Source organism: Microplitis demolitor, chromosome 6 (assembly GCF_026212275.2).
Source record: "Microplitis demolitor isolate Queensland-Clemson2020A chromosome 6, iyMicDemo2.1a, whole genome shotgun sequence".
NCBI classification, from domain to species: Eukaryota; Metazoa; Arthropoda; class Insecta; order Hymenoptera; family Braconidae; genus Microplitis; species Microplitis demolitor.
Genome location: NC_068550.1, coordinates 15,080,653 through 15,098,570, shown reverse-complemented (window position 1 = coordinate 15,098,570; position 17,918 = coordinate 15,080,653). Strand labels below are relative to the sequence as shown.

The 17,918-nt window shown below is 34.3% G+C and overlaps 1 protein-coding gene across 1 annotated transcript; it reads left to right on the top strand.

The window, feature by feature from the left end:
- Nucleotides 1–12,174: 12,174 nt before the first annotated feature.
- On the top strand, nucleotides 12,175–12,666 carry LOC106693414 (1-phosphatidylinositol phosphodiesterase-like). The gene has a single exon (XM_014441012.1). The coding sequence runs from the start codon at nucleotides 12,175–12,177 to the stop codon at nucleotides 12,664–12,666; it is 492 nt and encodes a 163-aa protein (XP_014296498.1).
- The last annotated feature ends 5,252 nt before the right edge of the window (nucleotides 12,667–17,918 follow it).

The following is a 17,918-nucleotide window of genomic DNA, read 5'->3' as shown; positions in this document are numbered from 1 at the left end:
CTGCAGACTTATCTTTTACCAGCTCCATCCATAAATATTTACTAAGTATATCTATTACTACTAAAAGAAATGAAACACGATTTTTATATGTTTTTAAAGGTTTTAATTCAACTAAATTTACTTCCCGTACATCATCAATATTTGAAACAGTATAATGTAACCGTGGAAATTAACGTTTCACAGGTCTATGTCTGGTATAACTATCTTGAGTTGCTAACCACTAATTTATTTTTTCTTCAGGTATCTTATTTTTAAATTTTTCCAATAAATTTCGAGCTCCAGAATAAGAAATAGGGTTAGATGGATCATAATATTCTTTTTTGAGTATTTCTTCTTCTTCTACAGTCGCTGCCATTTGAATAAATTCTTATAAAACGGCTTTTTGTTTCCTCCTTCTTGTAGAGTAGAGTTTGCGTGGCGAAATTATTGAAAATTTTGTGAGCCTTCTGAATAATTTTTTGTATTTGTTCGTGGTGGGGTAGAGGAACCAATATGTAATTTATTGAATCCCACTTAATTACTATTTCCTACGAATTCGCGAGGAGTGTTAATCTCATTCAAGTAGCTAGCGAAAAAATTTCTACCAGTAGCTTTGGTATTTTTCCGATGACGTACGGCATCATTGATAAGATCTACAATATTACTATTAGAAATCTTATAGCCGTCTAATGTAACACTACCTTTTTGATCCCACGTTAATCTTTTAGCAGTATCGACGGGCTCAATATGACGCAAAATATTTTCTGCTAATGATTTATAAGTTTTTTGAACACCTTTTAGTATGTCATGAAACTCATACGATCTTATTCCTCCACTGCTAGTATTACTTTCTAAAATACTGAAAGGTTCTTGAGTGTCAATATTTTCTAAAATACTGCTAATGTGATTTTCTTTAGAAGGGCCGGATGACTGTGCAGAATTCGACAATTCACTGTTTTCAATTTGTTTACTATTCACATCCCTCGTATGTTTTTTCTTTTTTAAAAATAAATATCGTCCGAGTATTCTTGTATGTTTTTTCAGTTTATCTTTATAATTTGTAGAATTTTCGTTTAAAATTTTAGATAATTCAGAATCAAGGCGAGAAATAGGGTTTCCAGTTGTCTGTGACGTGGGCAGGTATTGACTTGATAGTGAAGATAATACTTGTTCAAATTTTTTTTCCGTAGAATTTACCGAATTTAGTTTTTTTATACTTTCTTGTGGTACTAAAACCATTTCTCTTGCATACTCCATATTTTAAAAAATATTTGATAATAATGCACCTATTATCGGACCCAGCAAAATAGGCAAAAATGCACCACCTTCTTGATTAATAATTTTTTTCTTTATTGACCTATTTTCATTTTTTTCCGAAAGTTTTCGTAAAATTTTCTTATGCTTGGCGAGCAATTTTTTTTCAGAATCGTTTATTGGAATATTACCACGTAAAATGTTTAAACAACATTCACAAATAATACGAATAAAATCTTTTTTCGCGTGACTCAGTATAACACGACGTTGATCAGCTGATGCGTATACAAGAGCCTGAAGGAGAGCAGCGTTTTTGCGTCCAATAGCTTTACGTGCAGAACGACTGCTAGAAGATCTTTCCGATGCCATTAAAATCGTATAACTGGAATAATATTACGTGAGTCACCTCCTTTTATATCAAGCTTTTTTCGCGGAATATAAACATAATGGATTGGGTCGGATGGAAAAATGAATGTTCTGAATCGACAGTTTTCAAGTGTTAATTGTTTAAGGTCAATGAGTAAATACCCATGGGGCTTAGAAGTGGCATCAAAATATGCTTCTTGTAAGAACTTGGGATTTTCTGGATATACCTGGCGCGCTAAATGAGAAATTGGTGCACGGTCATGAGGATTTCTAAACACTATTATATAATTGGTATTGAGTGATATATCGCGTTTACCTCTCCTTTGATGAAACAAGTTTTGAGATAAAAATAGTACACTTAGATTTTTGTGGTGACTACCTTTGATAAATCTACCATTGAACCGCTAGATGCTTCACGAATTAAATCATCAATTACCACTCATTTTGGTAAATTATCTATAACGTATACCTAGCTAAAATTCCGGGACCGTGACGCGGAACCGCACAATATAGCGTATGCGGTTGCCCACGCGTGATAACTAAATAATAATAAATAATAATAAATGATATTAAGTGATGAAAAATACCGAGATCAAATTAAAATAAAATAATAAATTTAAATAGTTGTTAAATTATAAACAATAAAGAAATGTTGTCGTGCCTAGACCAGCTCAGGCTGGGTTAGTGCACGCAGGCGCCAGACCGTTTATCCAAAACAGACAAAAATTATTCAGGGGGAATTTACGAGGGAAAATCCGAGCAAGTGACTTGCGGCGAAGCGGATAAACACTCGAGCGACACAGTAGAAATTAAATAAATAAGAAAAAATAGTAAATATATGATAAATAATTACATACAAGTAATAAATAAGAGCAGGAAAAATAAAATGTCACAGTAGGAAAAGATTCAGAAGAAAATAAATATTAAATTCTCCCCGACAGCTGTTGGTTTCCGAATATTTAATTTTATAAACAATAATAAAAATATTAATTTTACACAAGGTTTAGTTTTGTTTGATTTAATAACGATACTACCTGGTGATTGCCAAAATATAATTTGATTTAGTTAATACTATTAATCTTAATATTGAATTAAAGAATTAATTATTCCAATTGGAATAATTTCAAAATTAATAAATAATAACAATATTTTTATTTCTGATTTTATCTCTCAGCACCTGTGAGAGAGAGAAAGATACGGAATTTGTCCTTACTCACACTCAAAATAATAAATTCGTCGCTGTTAAAATAATGTATAATTTTACAATAAAAATTGCAATAATAATTTTGACCGCTGGGGTAACAAATAAATCAAAAGTGAAAAAAAAGTAAAGTTACTTAATTATTTTAAATGATAATAAATATAAACAATAATAAATATATATAATAATGCTTAATATTTTTACAAATATTTCGAGTGAAAACAAAAAAAATAATTTTAATACTTTGGGGAATTTTCACCCAAGTGATGATGTCAGTACTTGAGGAATTTACTCAAGTACTGTATGCGCTCTAAAGATATATATCTATAGGTATATATATGTCTACCGGCAACGCTCACCTACGTTGCATATGCCTTATATATATATATATATATATATATATATATATATATATATATATATATATATATATATATATATATATATATAGAAATATCTGGATATTTTTAAAACAATAAAAAGAAATATCCAACAATAATTAACAAAAATTATTTATAATGTAAATCATGTATCATTCAGTAATCAATTATTAATAAATTAATTTTTATTCCCCGTGGTGACCAACAACTACCGGGGGAGGTTATCATGTGAAAATACACGGCAAAAAGAATCCAAAGTACTTACTCAGAAATCTCCTAAAATCAGCAAAATAATATCCAAAAAAAAAACAAAGATCAATTAATTCACTAGGTGAATGACAATTACTGATCACCACAACTGTAATAATTAACAATAATACTGATAAATCAATCGCTAACGTATATTGCAAACCAAGATGGCGTCCGTTCACAATAACTCCCCGTATCTTTCTAATTCAATTACTCTATCCTCCACCTGTTGGTCGTCGCCCACGTGGCGCGCCCATCGCCCTTAATTACTATAATGATTATTTCTACTAGCCCTGGACCTAGTTTTAAATTATAAATATAAATTATAAAGATAATTTCTCGACACCTGAATGATACATGAATAATTAATTTTATGTATGAACTATTTATTAATAACATATGCATGTTTTTATTTTATCTAATAAATGAAATAATAATTATTTAAAAATCATAGAATTGACGTCGGGAATGTAGCCAAGGTATTGATTTTCCCCTACCCGGCGGTCAATATTTTTCCAAACATCAACTGACACCCTTAGTCGGATGACAAGTTTAATAAAAATAATATGTTAAACAAATGTTGAGGCATAATGTTACGCTGGATTATGCTTCCTAACTGTTTCGAAATCATAAACAAAAACTTATAAATAACAAAAATCTATTGTTTGTATTTTTAAATTATAAAATAATCTCTCTCATACGCTGCGCGCATGCGCTAGTACTGTGCACGGACTGCCGTCTCCATCGGCGAAATGGCGGAATGCCCGCGTAACGATTCTGTCACGATCGAAGTGAGTGAAGGCGACGGGCGAAAGGGTAATTTGAAATCTATTATTTAATATCAGAATGCCGATTTTCCCCTTTCTATAACTCAGCCAAGGAGTTCGATTGAAGCTCACGTGGTTAGTGTGAGAATATAGGGATTTAAGCACCGATTATTAATTAATAAATTAATGTATGAAATTATTTTTATTCTGTCATCCAACCAAGGAATTACAATCACGTGGCTGATATAAGAATGTTATAATTTCGTGTCACTTTACAACTTATTTGTCTATTTGTACCGAGCGGATGTACTATAGACGGTCCCGTTCAATGAACTGCGTGGCGTTAGGGTAGGTCAGGGATTTTCGAAGTGAGAGGGATATTGGGTCGATGAATATGGGCCCTCGAGAAGACCGTGTTCTTTCTCTGTCTTACTTTAAAGTTACTATGACTTAAATTACCAGCACTCGAATGCCAGAGAAAAGGACAGTAAATGAAAAGACAAATATATACAAAAAAAACATGTGTAGTATATTGACAGATTTAATTTTACAAAATATTATAATAATGAACTTACCCCAATAGGTTGATATACCTGCACACACACTCACTTCAGATTCACCAATTTGAATCTTGTGTACACAGCAGTTTACAATGTTTTTATGGTTTTATCGAGATTTACAGATTAAATCTTTTCACGAGAATGCTATGCACGCTGAACCGATAGGCCGGCTTTGCTTTCTAGTGAATTTACGATGATATATATATTCTTTAAATGATTTTTAAAGAAGTATTAACTATTCCCGAACAAGGACTCCGATTGCTTAAGCGGTGGAAGTCACGTGAAAGAGTTTAGTTAATTTTATCGCGAACTCAAATGATTTTACTCTAGGTATCCAACCTAGGAGTCCAGATGCCTAGGCGTAGGACCTCACGAGGAAAGGTTTTAAGAATAAAATTCAAGTCGCGTAATTTATATTTTAAATAAAAGAATCGAGTTACGATTATCGATCTAGGACCCCCGATTGCCTAAGCGTGGAGCGTCACGAGAACGAATTTTGGATTCTTACTCGCAGATAGATCCGACAAGGGTTTTAGTTGCGGCGGTAATGACTTTTTGATGTTTAATAAAAGAATCGAATTTCGATTATCGAACTAGGACCTCCGATTGCCTAGGCGTGGAGCGTCACGAGAACGAATTTCGAAATCAACTCAGTGAGTCTTACTCGCGGATAGATCCGACAAGGGTTTTAGTTGCGGCGGTAATGACTGACTTTGATTATTTTTCCGGGGTTTTTATATGAAAAAGTTTGAAAGAAAAGTGGGGCCGAAGATGCCTCTTGCATAGGTTAAAGACGAAGAAGACAATAATATAGAAGGATTTGATTTCTTTTAGACAGCTGAGAATGACATTTTATTACGGGAGTTCTTGGAAGTTTGTAGTAAACAGGATGTAAATAGAAAAATACGTCCGTGGTGTACTGCTTAAAAATAAAGTAATGAATATATGATGACATTTATGATCGATATATTACATACTCTAGGAAAATATAATTTTAAAAATAATACAAAATTGAGATGAAAAATCTTTAGTGATAGGTGAAGGAACGGAGAGGTTCTGTGGGGGACCATATAAATTTTTAGAGACTGCGTTTCTATGATGACATTTATTATCAATATTTTAGGTGATTCCGAGAAATGTAATTAAAATTTAAAATAGAAGAGCTTCCTATGGTGGAAAAAGGAAAAGTAAGAATCCGCGGGAGACCGTGAGATTCTGTAAAAACGATGTTTCTCCAAAATATATAGTGACATTTATTACCGATATTTTGGACACTTCTGAGAAATGCAATTAAAAATTAAAAATAAAATAAAATTAGAGATAGATTTCTACATTGGAAAAGAAATAGTAAGGATCCGCGGGAGACGTGAGGCCCATTGGTAACAGATGGTTAAAATAGAAAGGTCGTAAAAATTTGAGTTGAACTAGAACAGAGAAATGTTTTGACAAATTTATTGAGCCCTTTTCGCTGACTTTTATGATGACAAGGGACTCGCGGCCGCGGAAGATTCAGAGAAATCGTTTCGTGGGACATCTGGAAGACATTGAGTCGGTGGATTCTTCATAAGGGATCGGCCGTAGTGGTGCAGCTGTGCATAGAGAAAGAAAGACGTACTATTTTCTAGTTGCTTGTTCTTATCCACGTCTCTCTCTCTTGTAACTTGACCGCTCATACTCGCATACCTTTCTGTGGGAATTCAGAGCAAGCCCAAAATACGTCATAGATATCTATATATGGTCAACGTACGCATACATAACACACACATATGTACAAAACTCGTGCACATATACGTATGTACGGATACCCCTGTATTATTGTATCTTTGGTGAGTGTGCTCCGAATTCTCCAGGTTAATCCTTATAATATATATATATAAAAAGAAAAATTAACGAAAAAAATTACTGATCTTAAGGTTCAGTTGAGTGGTGACTCAGGTGTACCGATTGTTACAATTCAAATTCAAACGTGAAATTGAAATATATAACTTACAACTAATTAAGATTAAATAATTTGAATCGTTACGTGACGTATCGTCAAAGTCTCCGGATTGAGGTAAACCTTCACGAAACTCAACAAACGATTCATCATAGTCTGCATAACCATGCTGCCACTCTGCATAAATGAATATAACTTTATGAAGTTGAGTATCACAAATTTCTTTGATTTCTCGTAAAAATCGTTTAACAAAAAAAGATTTTTCACAACCTGTTGGACTACAAATCATAGATGTAAATGGATGTTTCCTTCTTGGATCCCGGTTTCTGTCTGAAATAAAATTTAAATTGCACGGAAATATATAGGAAATGAAAAATTTGATATTGTATTATAATTTTTCATTGAATAATTATTACATTCGAAAATTTGATACATCACAAATACACTCACACCTTCAAGATTTACATATTTCACAAAAAAATTTACATACTTCACAAAAAAATTTACATACTTCACAAAAAAATGTACATACTTCACAAAATTGTTTTTTTACATTCAAAAACTTACAAAGAATTTTCATCACGAACAATTCCTATACATTCTTATACTTTACAAAAAATTTATAAAAAGTTCTCATACATTACAAAATATTTATCAAAATTTTATCTATTTTTTCTGTTTTAACTCATTTGTATCCATAGGGGAGACTATCTGATCCTCCTACACTTCGCCTTTTAGGTCCCGTCGGTCGGATAACTTTTGACTCTTTTTCGCCAAGACCTGATAATACTGATCCCTGCGTATACCTGAGTAATGTATATCAATAGGGTCCTCATTATCTACTACAAGAGAACGTACAGTATAATAGTTAACTAGTTCGGATGTTTCAGCATTTAGTCTTATGCCTTTTAATTTACTACACTCAACAGTTGTTCCGTCGGGCTTTTGTACAACGTACACATAAAATTTGGGACCACCAGATACAAACGACGAAATATAATTATCCTTCCCGTATCCTTCTAGCTCATCAGTCAGATCACCAAGAAAATCACCAGTTGACAAATCTCGTGATCCATCACTAACGTAAATTACAGAATCTGCATCATAATATAGAACCTGTCTGCTTAAGTATTTTAAATAACTGTATAATTTGAGTCTAGCCTGGGCAGTTGTAAAAACAGCAATAACTACATTTGCCCTGTCAGATAGAGTAAAACAATCTAAATTATTTGCCCAATTAATAAAAGTCGTATCTTGGTTAATCGGTATAAATTCAGATATTACTATTTCAGGATTGAAAACTAAATCACTAAATTCTTCATATGAATTCACCATTGATTTTTTTTTTCATATTTTCCCGCTGTCCAAATTTACCCCAAAATGAATTTAAAAAAAGCTTAGCTAAAGATCTCAAACCAGGAGTTTTTTCAATTTTTGTAGGATCTAATTTCATACCCTCTCTATTCTCGTACCTTGATAGATATTCATGCTTAGAAATTTCAGTATAACATTGGCTTGACCATCTAGAGGCCTCCTGCTTAATCTTTAAAAAAGTATTTTTATATTCTACAAACAGACCCGTAGTATTTTTTTCTTTTGGGTTATACTGTACTACCTGGTAGTCCCAAACTTCGTCGATATTTTGAATGAAATGGCCCTTTTCTACTACTTCACGAAGTTCACATGCAACCCAGGTACCGTACAGCTCTCTTTCCCATTCATTTTCATGAGGACATTCGGTTTGAATTAGATTCCGACACCAACTCGTACATAGAGGAAAAAATAATTTGCCATGCGCTCTAATAGGTAAAACTGGGTGATATAAACTTCTTGGAGATAACACTACATTTTATCAGCCCTTGTATGTTTTTAATATTATTATTTGGAGCTATATTTTGACAATCAACATCTACATAAACCTTATGATGACCAACTGGAAAGAAACCGGTTTTGAAATCCCAAGGGTATAATGAGCTTACGTCTACATATCGGATCTTTTCTATATTCTCCCGTGAAGAATTTTTTTTAACATCGTAATATGTTTTCTCGTTACCTGTACGTCCTCCGAAAAATGCATCACATGGATTTAATGGTTTTACTGCCATTACTTTTGAGCTATCAAGAAATATTTGTAACTCTAAATCATTTTTCTTTTCCAGATTAAATTCACACTCCCAAATTTCTGTAAGAACATAGCCGCATTCTTTAATTTTTAAAGCCTGCATCTGTGTACTTTCAAAACGTACATTGGGGATGGTAGATTTTTGATTATCTTTCTTTCTAAATACTGAGTGATTACGATTATTTTTAAAGTACTTCGGACACCCATGCCAGAAACAACCATGAAATTGATATGCATATTTTGTACTATATTCATTCACTCTGTACCCATCTCATTTCACTTCGTTAGGTGTTTAAACTTTGCGATCCCGTAATGCATGTGTTATTGTAATATTGTTTTTGTGCTCAAGCCAAGTAAGCCATTCGATAGCGTCTTGTGATTGTTTATTCCCTAAACGATACCCCATACGCGGTACAATACCAATCTGCTGATCTTTTAAAAAGTTTCATCTATAAAATAGCATACAGGTTGATGCAATAGTTGTACACTCGGAAAACGGGCAGACGTTACCACACTTCAAAATTAAATTACGGAATTTACTGCATGCTAAGCGTAAAATGCTGACTTCCAAACGGTAGTAAAATATAATTTCTTTCTTAAAATTAAGTAAATTATTTTCAATCACTCTCTTTTCATACCATTGTAAAAAAACTTTTTTCTCCGTTAGGCTCATTGAGTCTGGACTGTAATACTTTTTTTCAGGCATAGGCCCAATATAGTTTTGATTTTTAATGGAATTAAATAAATGAGGGAAATATCCTTTAGTCATTTTATCTGCAAATCCGAAAGCTTTAGGAAGCCCCGATAAAGGCATTGGTATATAATTTAAACTATCAATGAATTTAATTTTTGTCTTATTTAATTCCACTAGTGTAATCTTCGTACCATTTATTATGTTATCTATATCATCATACTGTTTTGTACTGATTTCGGTAAGAATGAACTGTGCATTAAGCCCTTTTGCATTGTGAGCTATACACACTACTTTTTTACAATTTTTAAATTTACTTAAGTCAAAAATATAATCTACAGATTTGTTAACACAATCTTCGCCATAAAAAATAGTTTCACTCATACCACAATTAATACAGTTAACTGAATTAGGATCGAGATTAATTTCTTCAGTATCACAAAATAAGTTACAAACAGCTTGAGCGACGCATAACGTAGGTATATGAATATTCACCGATGTATTATCTTGAAGGTTATCGTCCTGGCGCGTTTCAAAGTCATAGTAGATGAATTTTGTATACTTTTTACACTCAACTGCAGGCTTGGCCGCAGGTATAAAACATAAATGCCCCACTGCACATAAATTATTGCAGGTATCGCACATTGCCTTACCGCACTTATGCTTTGAAGTTTTTGGATAAATAATAATTTTACATGTTGAGCAAAACTGTTCATTTTTGCAAACCGTTTGATTACCTTGATATGACCCCTGTTGTCGATGATAATTTAAATACTTAGCACTGTAAAATACACGATTACAAATATCACACATTTTTTTTGACGTTGTGAGCGCGCACGGAGGTTTTGCATAGCATTTTATACATGCGAGAGGACAATAACTATAATAGTACGGATTTTATAGATCACACGACATGGCTCACAGTAATTCTTGGCCACTTGAAAACTTAAAATCGTTGGAATATATTCAAAATTTTTTTCATCTGGACAATAAACAAGCCTAAGCGTATAATTCACACTTTGATTTTGTAAAGTTACCAATGCTGAACCATCGAAAATCACTTCGTGTTGCTTATTCCCAAGATCAGTTCTTAATTTGTATACTACTATTGCTATTCGGTGTGGTAAGAAATAATTTTGAAATTTTTCAACTTCTTTTAACCCACATCTGTCTTCAGGTATGACTACACCTGTACTTGCAACAAGTTTTAACGTTTCATCACGTTGATACAATTTTTCTTTATTTCTACACTCGCGTATACGCTTCCATTCTTGATGTATAGGCCCAGTTGATGCTCTTGTGGCTATTTTTTTCTGTCTTACTAATGCAACGACCAATACTCTAGGTAAACAAAGATTATCATCATTGCTCATTTTTATTACATCAGAAGTTTTTTTTTTTGTCACATTCAATGGTATACATTTGTCCCGCCATAGATTCAACAATGTGTAATTTGACATCGAAAGTATCAGTGACCTCAAATCCTCCTGCACTTTGAGAAATTTTATTAACTAAATCCCACAATTCTTCAAACTTGTATCCTTCTATTGGTCTCATGCTTTGATATGCAACATTACCCTGTAGCCCCTCGAATCGAAAGCTGAGACAGAAACGATTGTTACCTGCTCCACCAGCAGACATTATTCTATCATATACCTCGCGAAAAGCTTTTATTGTACATTAAACTGCATTATCGCCCTGGGGTACAGGACTTATACTGGATCTCATAGCATGAGTATTCACTCTATACTTCTCAAGGCGTTCTATACCGTCAAATATCTGAATAAAATGATGATCAACAACTGCGTCTATCCCTGCGTTATCTCTCCCAAGTGCATCTTGAAGCCTATCGTTCTCTGGTTCATTACGGTCACCGTTATTTTCCGCAATATTATTAACACCACCAACTTGAAACTCATCGTTGTATCCCATTACAGCTTGATCCAGGAAGTTATTTTCATCGACTACTCTCCCTCCATCTTGCACAATACCTTTACAAAATAAGATTTTTTCGAATATCAGTATTATTTATAACTCAAAAAGAAAAATAATAAAAAAAAAATCAATAACTTACCGTCAAATAAACTTTCGTCGAAATCACCAACCACAATCGCTTGGTTTAGAGAAGGCACGATTCAAAATTCATTATGAATTTCGTCACTCTCATTTTCATTATTTCCGCGGTAAGGAGACTGAGACTGTATATGCAAATTCAAATCGTCACTATTCAAATGCTGTAAATTTTCTGGTAAAGTGTTCAACTTAAAAAACGCCCGTAAGAACTCATCATCAATCTCCGGAATATTTAATGGATCCATGATGCGTAAGTGCTCGTAAGAGACTAATACATAAACTCATTTATTTAAACTAGGTAATCAAAGAAAGTTAGGAAAAACTTAAATCTTCCCCCTCTACTCGCTTATACCTGATTATCATTTATATTATACCTTGAGTTTGGTAGTTGTCAAAATTGATTCGTCACAACAGGTTATAGTGTACTATAACTAAAGAGAAATAGTGGGTATCATTCTATAATGGAAATAATATTTGTGTTTGTATTTATGATGACACCATTAGTGTCTTTGTCTGAAGCATATTCTTTGACTTACTGGGATCATAGTTACTTTCTTACAGATTTTACAGGGACACGAAAGATAAATATGCTTACAATGATTGGTACTCATAATTCTGCTACATATAAAACTTCCATACTGGCAGCTCAAACACAGCAATTGAACATAACTGAACAATCAAAAGCAGGTGTACGAGTATTTGACCTTCGAGTACGTAGCATAGAGAATGTTTTTGCAATGCATTATGATCTCGTATATTTGGGAATGATGTTTGGTGATATAGTGAACCAAGTGATAGAATATTTGAGAGAATATCCATTCGAATTTGTGATAATGTTCATGCAAAAGGAGTACGTTAGTGAAGCGAACACAATGACAGAATTCGAAATTCTAGAAAACAAATATATTAAGCTACGTGATAATCTCATTGTACAATTTTGTTCAGTTGACGGCATTATTCAAAAAGATCGGGGTAAAATTTTGTGGGTTCGTGGTAATAAGGGTTTTGGGAAATGTGCGGCGACTTTGGCTTGCGACCAGCAAAATCTATGGAAAGTTTCACCTACTTCTACTCGTGATGACAAATGAAATGCTATAGTTTCTTTTCAAGATAAAATGTTCAACACTTATTCCAGAGAGTCATGTTATATCAATTATTTATCGGCTCATGGTGACATAATTAAGCCTAATACTATAGCTAATAAATTTTTAAGAAAACCTGCACATTTTCTACTCGATGAATATCCTCCCGGAATGAATTACAGAATGACTAAATATTTTCGTAATCCAAAGAATACTTTATATATTGTTATGGCCGATCATCCACTTCCTCAATTATTAGACAAGATTGTTAGCAGTAATTATGACTAGAAGTAGACACAGTAGTTAAATATAACTGCTAGAGAATACATATATAATTAGAGATATACTATTTAAATACATATACCTAAAATAAAATCTATGTTTTTATAAGTATAAATGTGTGCGTGAAGAAAATGATAAATAAAAGAGAATAAATCATAACCTGTTTTTATTCAAATATACCCTCCTACCAGTATTCCATCTAAACAGTCCATTGATCCCAACAATCATCTCACCTGCATTCAATTGAAATTATCCACACCCATCTCGCCGAATATTTCTATACCAGCGGTCCATTGTACCCTGATTTCCCGACTCTCACCTAAAACCTGCACACCTGCAGTCAATAAAAATTTTCTATAATCATATCATTAATTTTGACACCTTTAATCCGTTACACTCAATCTGACACGCCCATCTCGTCAAATATTTTGTCAACTCATTTGGGCCCCCTCACCGACAAAGAGAATTCCCTCTGACGTCACGAGGACCCCTGTCCCCCTCACCCGTCCCCCTCGGGAAAAACCCTTTGGATCGGCGCCAGGGGCCGCAGGGAGGGAGTAAGTTCTGTCTCGCCAGTTATGCCCTATACTACTGTTTATAATAAATTGCACTGAACTGAATTTATTTTATGAACACGTGGTATCATAATTGCAGAGGCTACCGAGCGAGAATTTACTTTTAGTTAAATAAAAATATTGAGCATAATGATAATTAATTAATTGTAATATTGAGTCTTTTATTTCAACTGAGCATCGGTGACAATTAATTATTCAATAAAAAGGCACCTGTAATGTCTCCCTTGTGAATAACCTCTTGAAAAACATGGTCGTCAATCGCTTGAATTGTTGAGTTTGTAAATAATTAATTACTGAGCTCTACGGCTAGTAATTATAAGAATAATTATATTTTTATAAAGGTTGATGATCACTGAAGATTTTTAATCAATTACTTTTAATTACTTAATGGAGATAAGTGCAAAATAATCCGATTAAATAAAACACGTGTTTTTACTTGAATGTATGATTGCGAGAGATAATGGCGGCCGTCTTCTCGACACGAGGCAGGAAAGAGTAGATGCGCATGCACTGCACTGCGCATGTCCAAGTTTAAATTTATGGTCTAGGTCTCAGTAGGTGCTGCCTCTATCTGCCAGAAGTAAAACTATATTTGAATTTAAATATAGTTTCAATTACGCAATAATCATGGTTTATACTTCTCCTGATTTTAACGAGATGATCATTCTCTATGGCTAGTGTAATCGCAATGCTGCGGAAACTGCACGCGTTTATGGGGAAAGGTTTCCGAATCGTGACAGATATCCGGATAAAAATTTTATCCTCCGCGCTCTCCATCGTTGTCACGAATCCGGGAATCTGATACCGAACAACGTTGAGCGAGCCAGTCGACCTCGTGATGCTCGGAACGTTCGCAAAGTAGAGCACGTTCTCACTGCTATCCGTGCGGATCCAAGTACGAGTACGAGACGGGTTGAACGTCAGATTCACATTTCCTGATCAACAGTGAATCGCATTACTCGCACTGAGAAAATCCATCCTTATCAAAGAAGGGAACTGCAGAAGTTAGAAGCTGGAGATTACCGCTTGCGAATGGACTTTTGTCAGTTTATTCTAGACTCTAAGGACGCGGATCCAAATTTTTTACGGGGAATATTGTGGACTGATAAAGCACTCTTTACTCAGGAGGGGTGTTTTAATCAACATAATAATGATTGCTATGCAGACGAAAATTCGCACATGACGGTAAACCATAATTTCCAGAATAAATGGAAGATTAATGTCTGGGGTGGAATTATCGGTGACTACGTCATTCTTTACGAATTACCTGAAACAATGAACGTAAGTAAACATTTGAATACACAAGAAAAATTCTTATGTGTTGTAACATGATGGAAAATTCAACATTGACTCGTGGTTTGAATTTATTTCAAATAAGAAATAGTTACCGGATGAGCAAATTTTAGTGACATCTAGAATCGAAAATTTCGACTTCGACCGACTAATTGATCCAACCCATGGATCGTGAGGGAGATCCGGACTAGACGCCGTACTGAACAGTCACGTTTTACGATTCGAGAAATTCGACCCGACCAAACGAACAATTTTGATTACGACTCTTGAATAACGTGAATTTTGTTCTATAAGAACAATCCGAGTGATTAACGAACAAGTCATTGCGATAAGTAAATTTTTTTTTAACAAATAACCGCCGTCGTGAACAAGCGAATAAGCCGAAGCCTCGGCACGAGAACTGATCAAGTGTACGACCGATTGATTTGGGTTTATGAACAAGTGCAACGCGATTTGTGGAAATAATAATTAAATTAATGATTGATTGTACGTCCTAACTGTATGATAGTGAAATTACGCGTTACTGAAATAAAATATTATTTTATATTTTATTTTATTCCAATCGAGCCATTCCGAGAATTACGGATTATCTCCTCATTCGTTGCGGCAGCCGAGTCTTGCCATGTAAAATACTCTGACGTCACCGGTGGAGTATTTCGTTAAGAACTACGTCGAGTGTGTTGATGAAATAAACGACGAGTTTTTTTTTCTTTCGACATCTGACTGTTATTTTTTTTTGAGCAAAACTGACTGTTTCCGATCAACTACGTTTTGTTGTACTTTGGTTTATATCGAGTCAAGCCGACAACGGCATTTATTATGTTTGTGTAACCGACAATTTGTGTGAAACTGATCAGTTATTTTGTCTATTGAAGATACGACTAATTTGTTTAATTCTGATTACTTATTTTATCGTAATCTTAACTGCCTGACCTTTGCCCGATCCGCCACCCTGAGCCGACATTTGGTTGTTTTGATAATTATTTAGTTGGTGATTATAAAATCACCTGGCGCCCAACTTTAAAATTTTGAACAAGGTTGTCAAATAGTCAGTGTACTCGGACTTCACTCCGGTAGATCCCCGGTGGTGAAAACCCCGTTATAGTGTTAAGCGTTTGAATTGAATCTTTTTAAAAATTAATTAAGAGCTATCATCATTCATAAAAATCAAACCTTTTTTACGCTAGTGATTTAAGTGTTTTAATAGAATCATTTGATTTTTTATAGTTAGTTACGTCGTCCTCATCGTCCTTAAATATTCCTTCACTGGATTCACCATTTCCATGTACTTATTTCCTAGTTTCCTATAACAAACCATGAATTCTCCTTATTACAGAGCACCTAATATCTGACATTTCTGCGTGATGAACTTCCTCAACTACTAGATGAAGTAAATGAGCAGCCGACGTGGTTTCAGCATGACGGAGCAACGAGTTACTATGCTGGTACAGTGCTAACCTTCCTCAACAGGGTTTACCCACAGTGTTGGTTTGGAAGAAACGGACCGTGAAGGTGGCCCCCTAGATCACTTGACTTGACGCCACTAGACTACTTTTTGTAGGGACTTTTCAAGGAAATGGTCTTCTTTGATGAGCCCCAGGACCAAATAGAGACCGTGACCCGAATTCCTGCTGCTCGGACAACAGTCACTGCGGAAACGCTAGAGGCTGTCCAAAAAAATCTTCTCAAGTGATGCCACCTCTGTCTTCAGGTAAACGGAGGACATTTTGAGCATCGACTCGATTAAATGTAGACGCATTCCTTCTCTCACATTTTTGTAAAGAATCGAATTTGATCGGCGCTTGCGGTAAAAAAATTCGATGTTAACTGTTGTACTTTAAATTTAAAAATTCCTTGATATTTTTCAGTAAATAAACTTCTCACTGTAAAAGACCATTAAATTGTTTTTGTCTAAGCTTAGAATTAGATTTTAACCTTAAAAATAACTTGAATAATTCTGATTAAAAATAAAAAATTACTCCAATAGAGACTAAAAAAATTCAACCATAGCTGTCCAGTGCCATTGCCTGGGTCACGCTACTGATTTTATAATTGGAAATTACTTCAAGCATTTTAAATAAATAAAGGAACCTCGTCACAGCCTCCAAGTGACTCTAACTGACCTTTGCTACTTAATTTTCATTTGAAAATTACTTTAATTATTTTAAATAAAAGTGAAAAATTATTCATAACCGCCAAGTGCCTCTACTTGACAATCGCCACTAATTTTGTAATGAAAAATTACTTAAATTGTTCAAAATGATAATTAAAAATCATTCATAGCCGCTGAGGGCCTCTACTTGAGATTGACCACTAATTTATTAATTAAAAATTACTTAGATTATTCCAAATAATAATAAAACATCATTTATAGCCGCCCAGTGTCTCTACTTGAGGCTCGCCACTAATTGTTTGATTAAAAATTACTTAAATTATTCCAAATGAAAATAAGAAATCAGTCATAGCCGCCCAGTGTCTCTCACTTACCCTCGCTACATATCGTTCATTTAAAAATTACGTGAATTATTCCAAATGATAATGAAAAACCATTCATATCTATGCAGGAGCTGCCAGAGTTAAACGACGGGGCCCATCACTGGGAAACCTATTTTTGGCACACCTATATTAGTCCATGCTTGGCTGGAGATTGGGTATTCAGTCCTGGCTATTCAATAGTGACCCAGGCTTGGGCCAAGACGGGGTAACTTAGCCTTGACCGGTACAATGATTACTCGGGCTTGGGCGGAAGCTGGGTTTGCCTGTCTTGGCTATCCAATGGTAAGCCAGTATTGGGCCAAGGTAGGATCACCCAAGTTTGGTTATACCTATGGTTCAATAAGTAGATCATATTAATGTTTCAGTTCAACACTAGTAGGTTCGTCCAGTAGCTAGCGTTCGGACCTAGCAATCAGAAAGACGGCAGTTTGCACCCGGAACCCAGCAGAATTTTTACCAATTTTTTTTCATATGATTTACCTCTTTTAGATAGTTTAACCGTTAATGTTCATTAATTCTACGAGGTTAATGATAACAAAATTTGTTTTTAATTAAATTTATCCGTTTCCTTGATGCATGGGCAAGAAGGTCTGGCTACAAAGTCTGGGCCAG

What these genes read in the sequence shown, in the direction of transcription:
- LOC106693414 (XM_014441012.1), top strand. Translation starts at nt 12,175, where the DNA reads ATGATTGGTACTCATAATTCTGCTACATATAAAACTTCCATACTGGCA.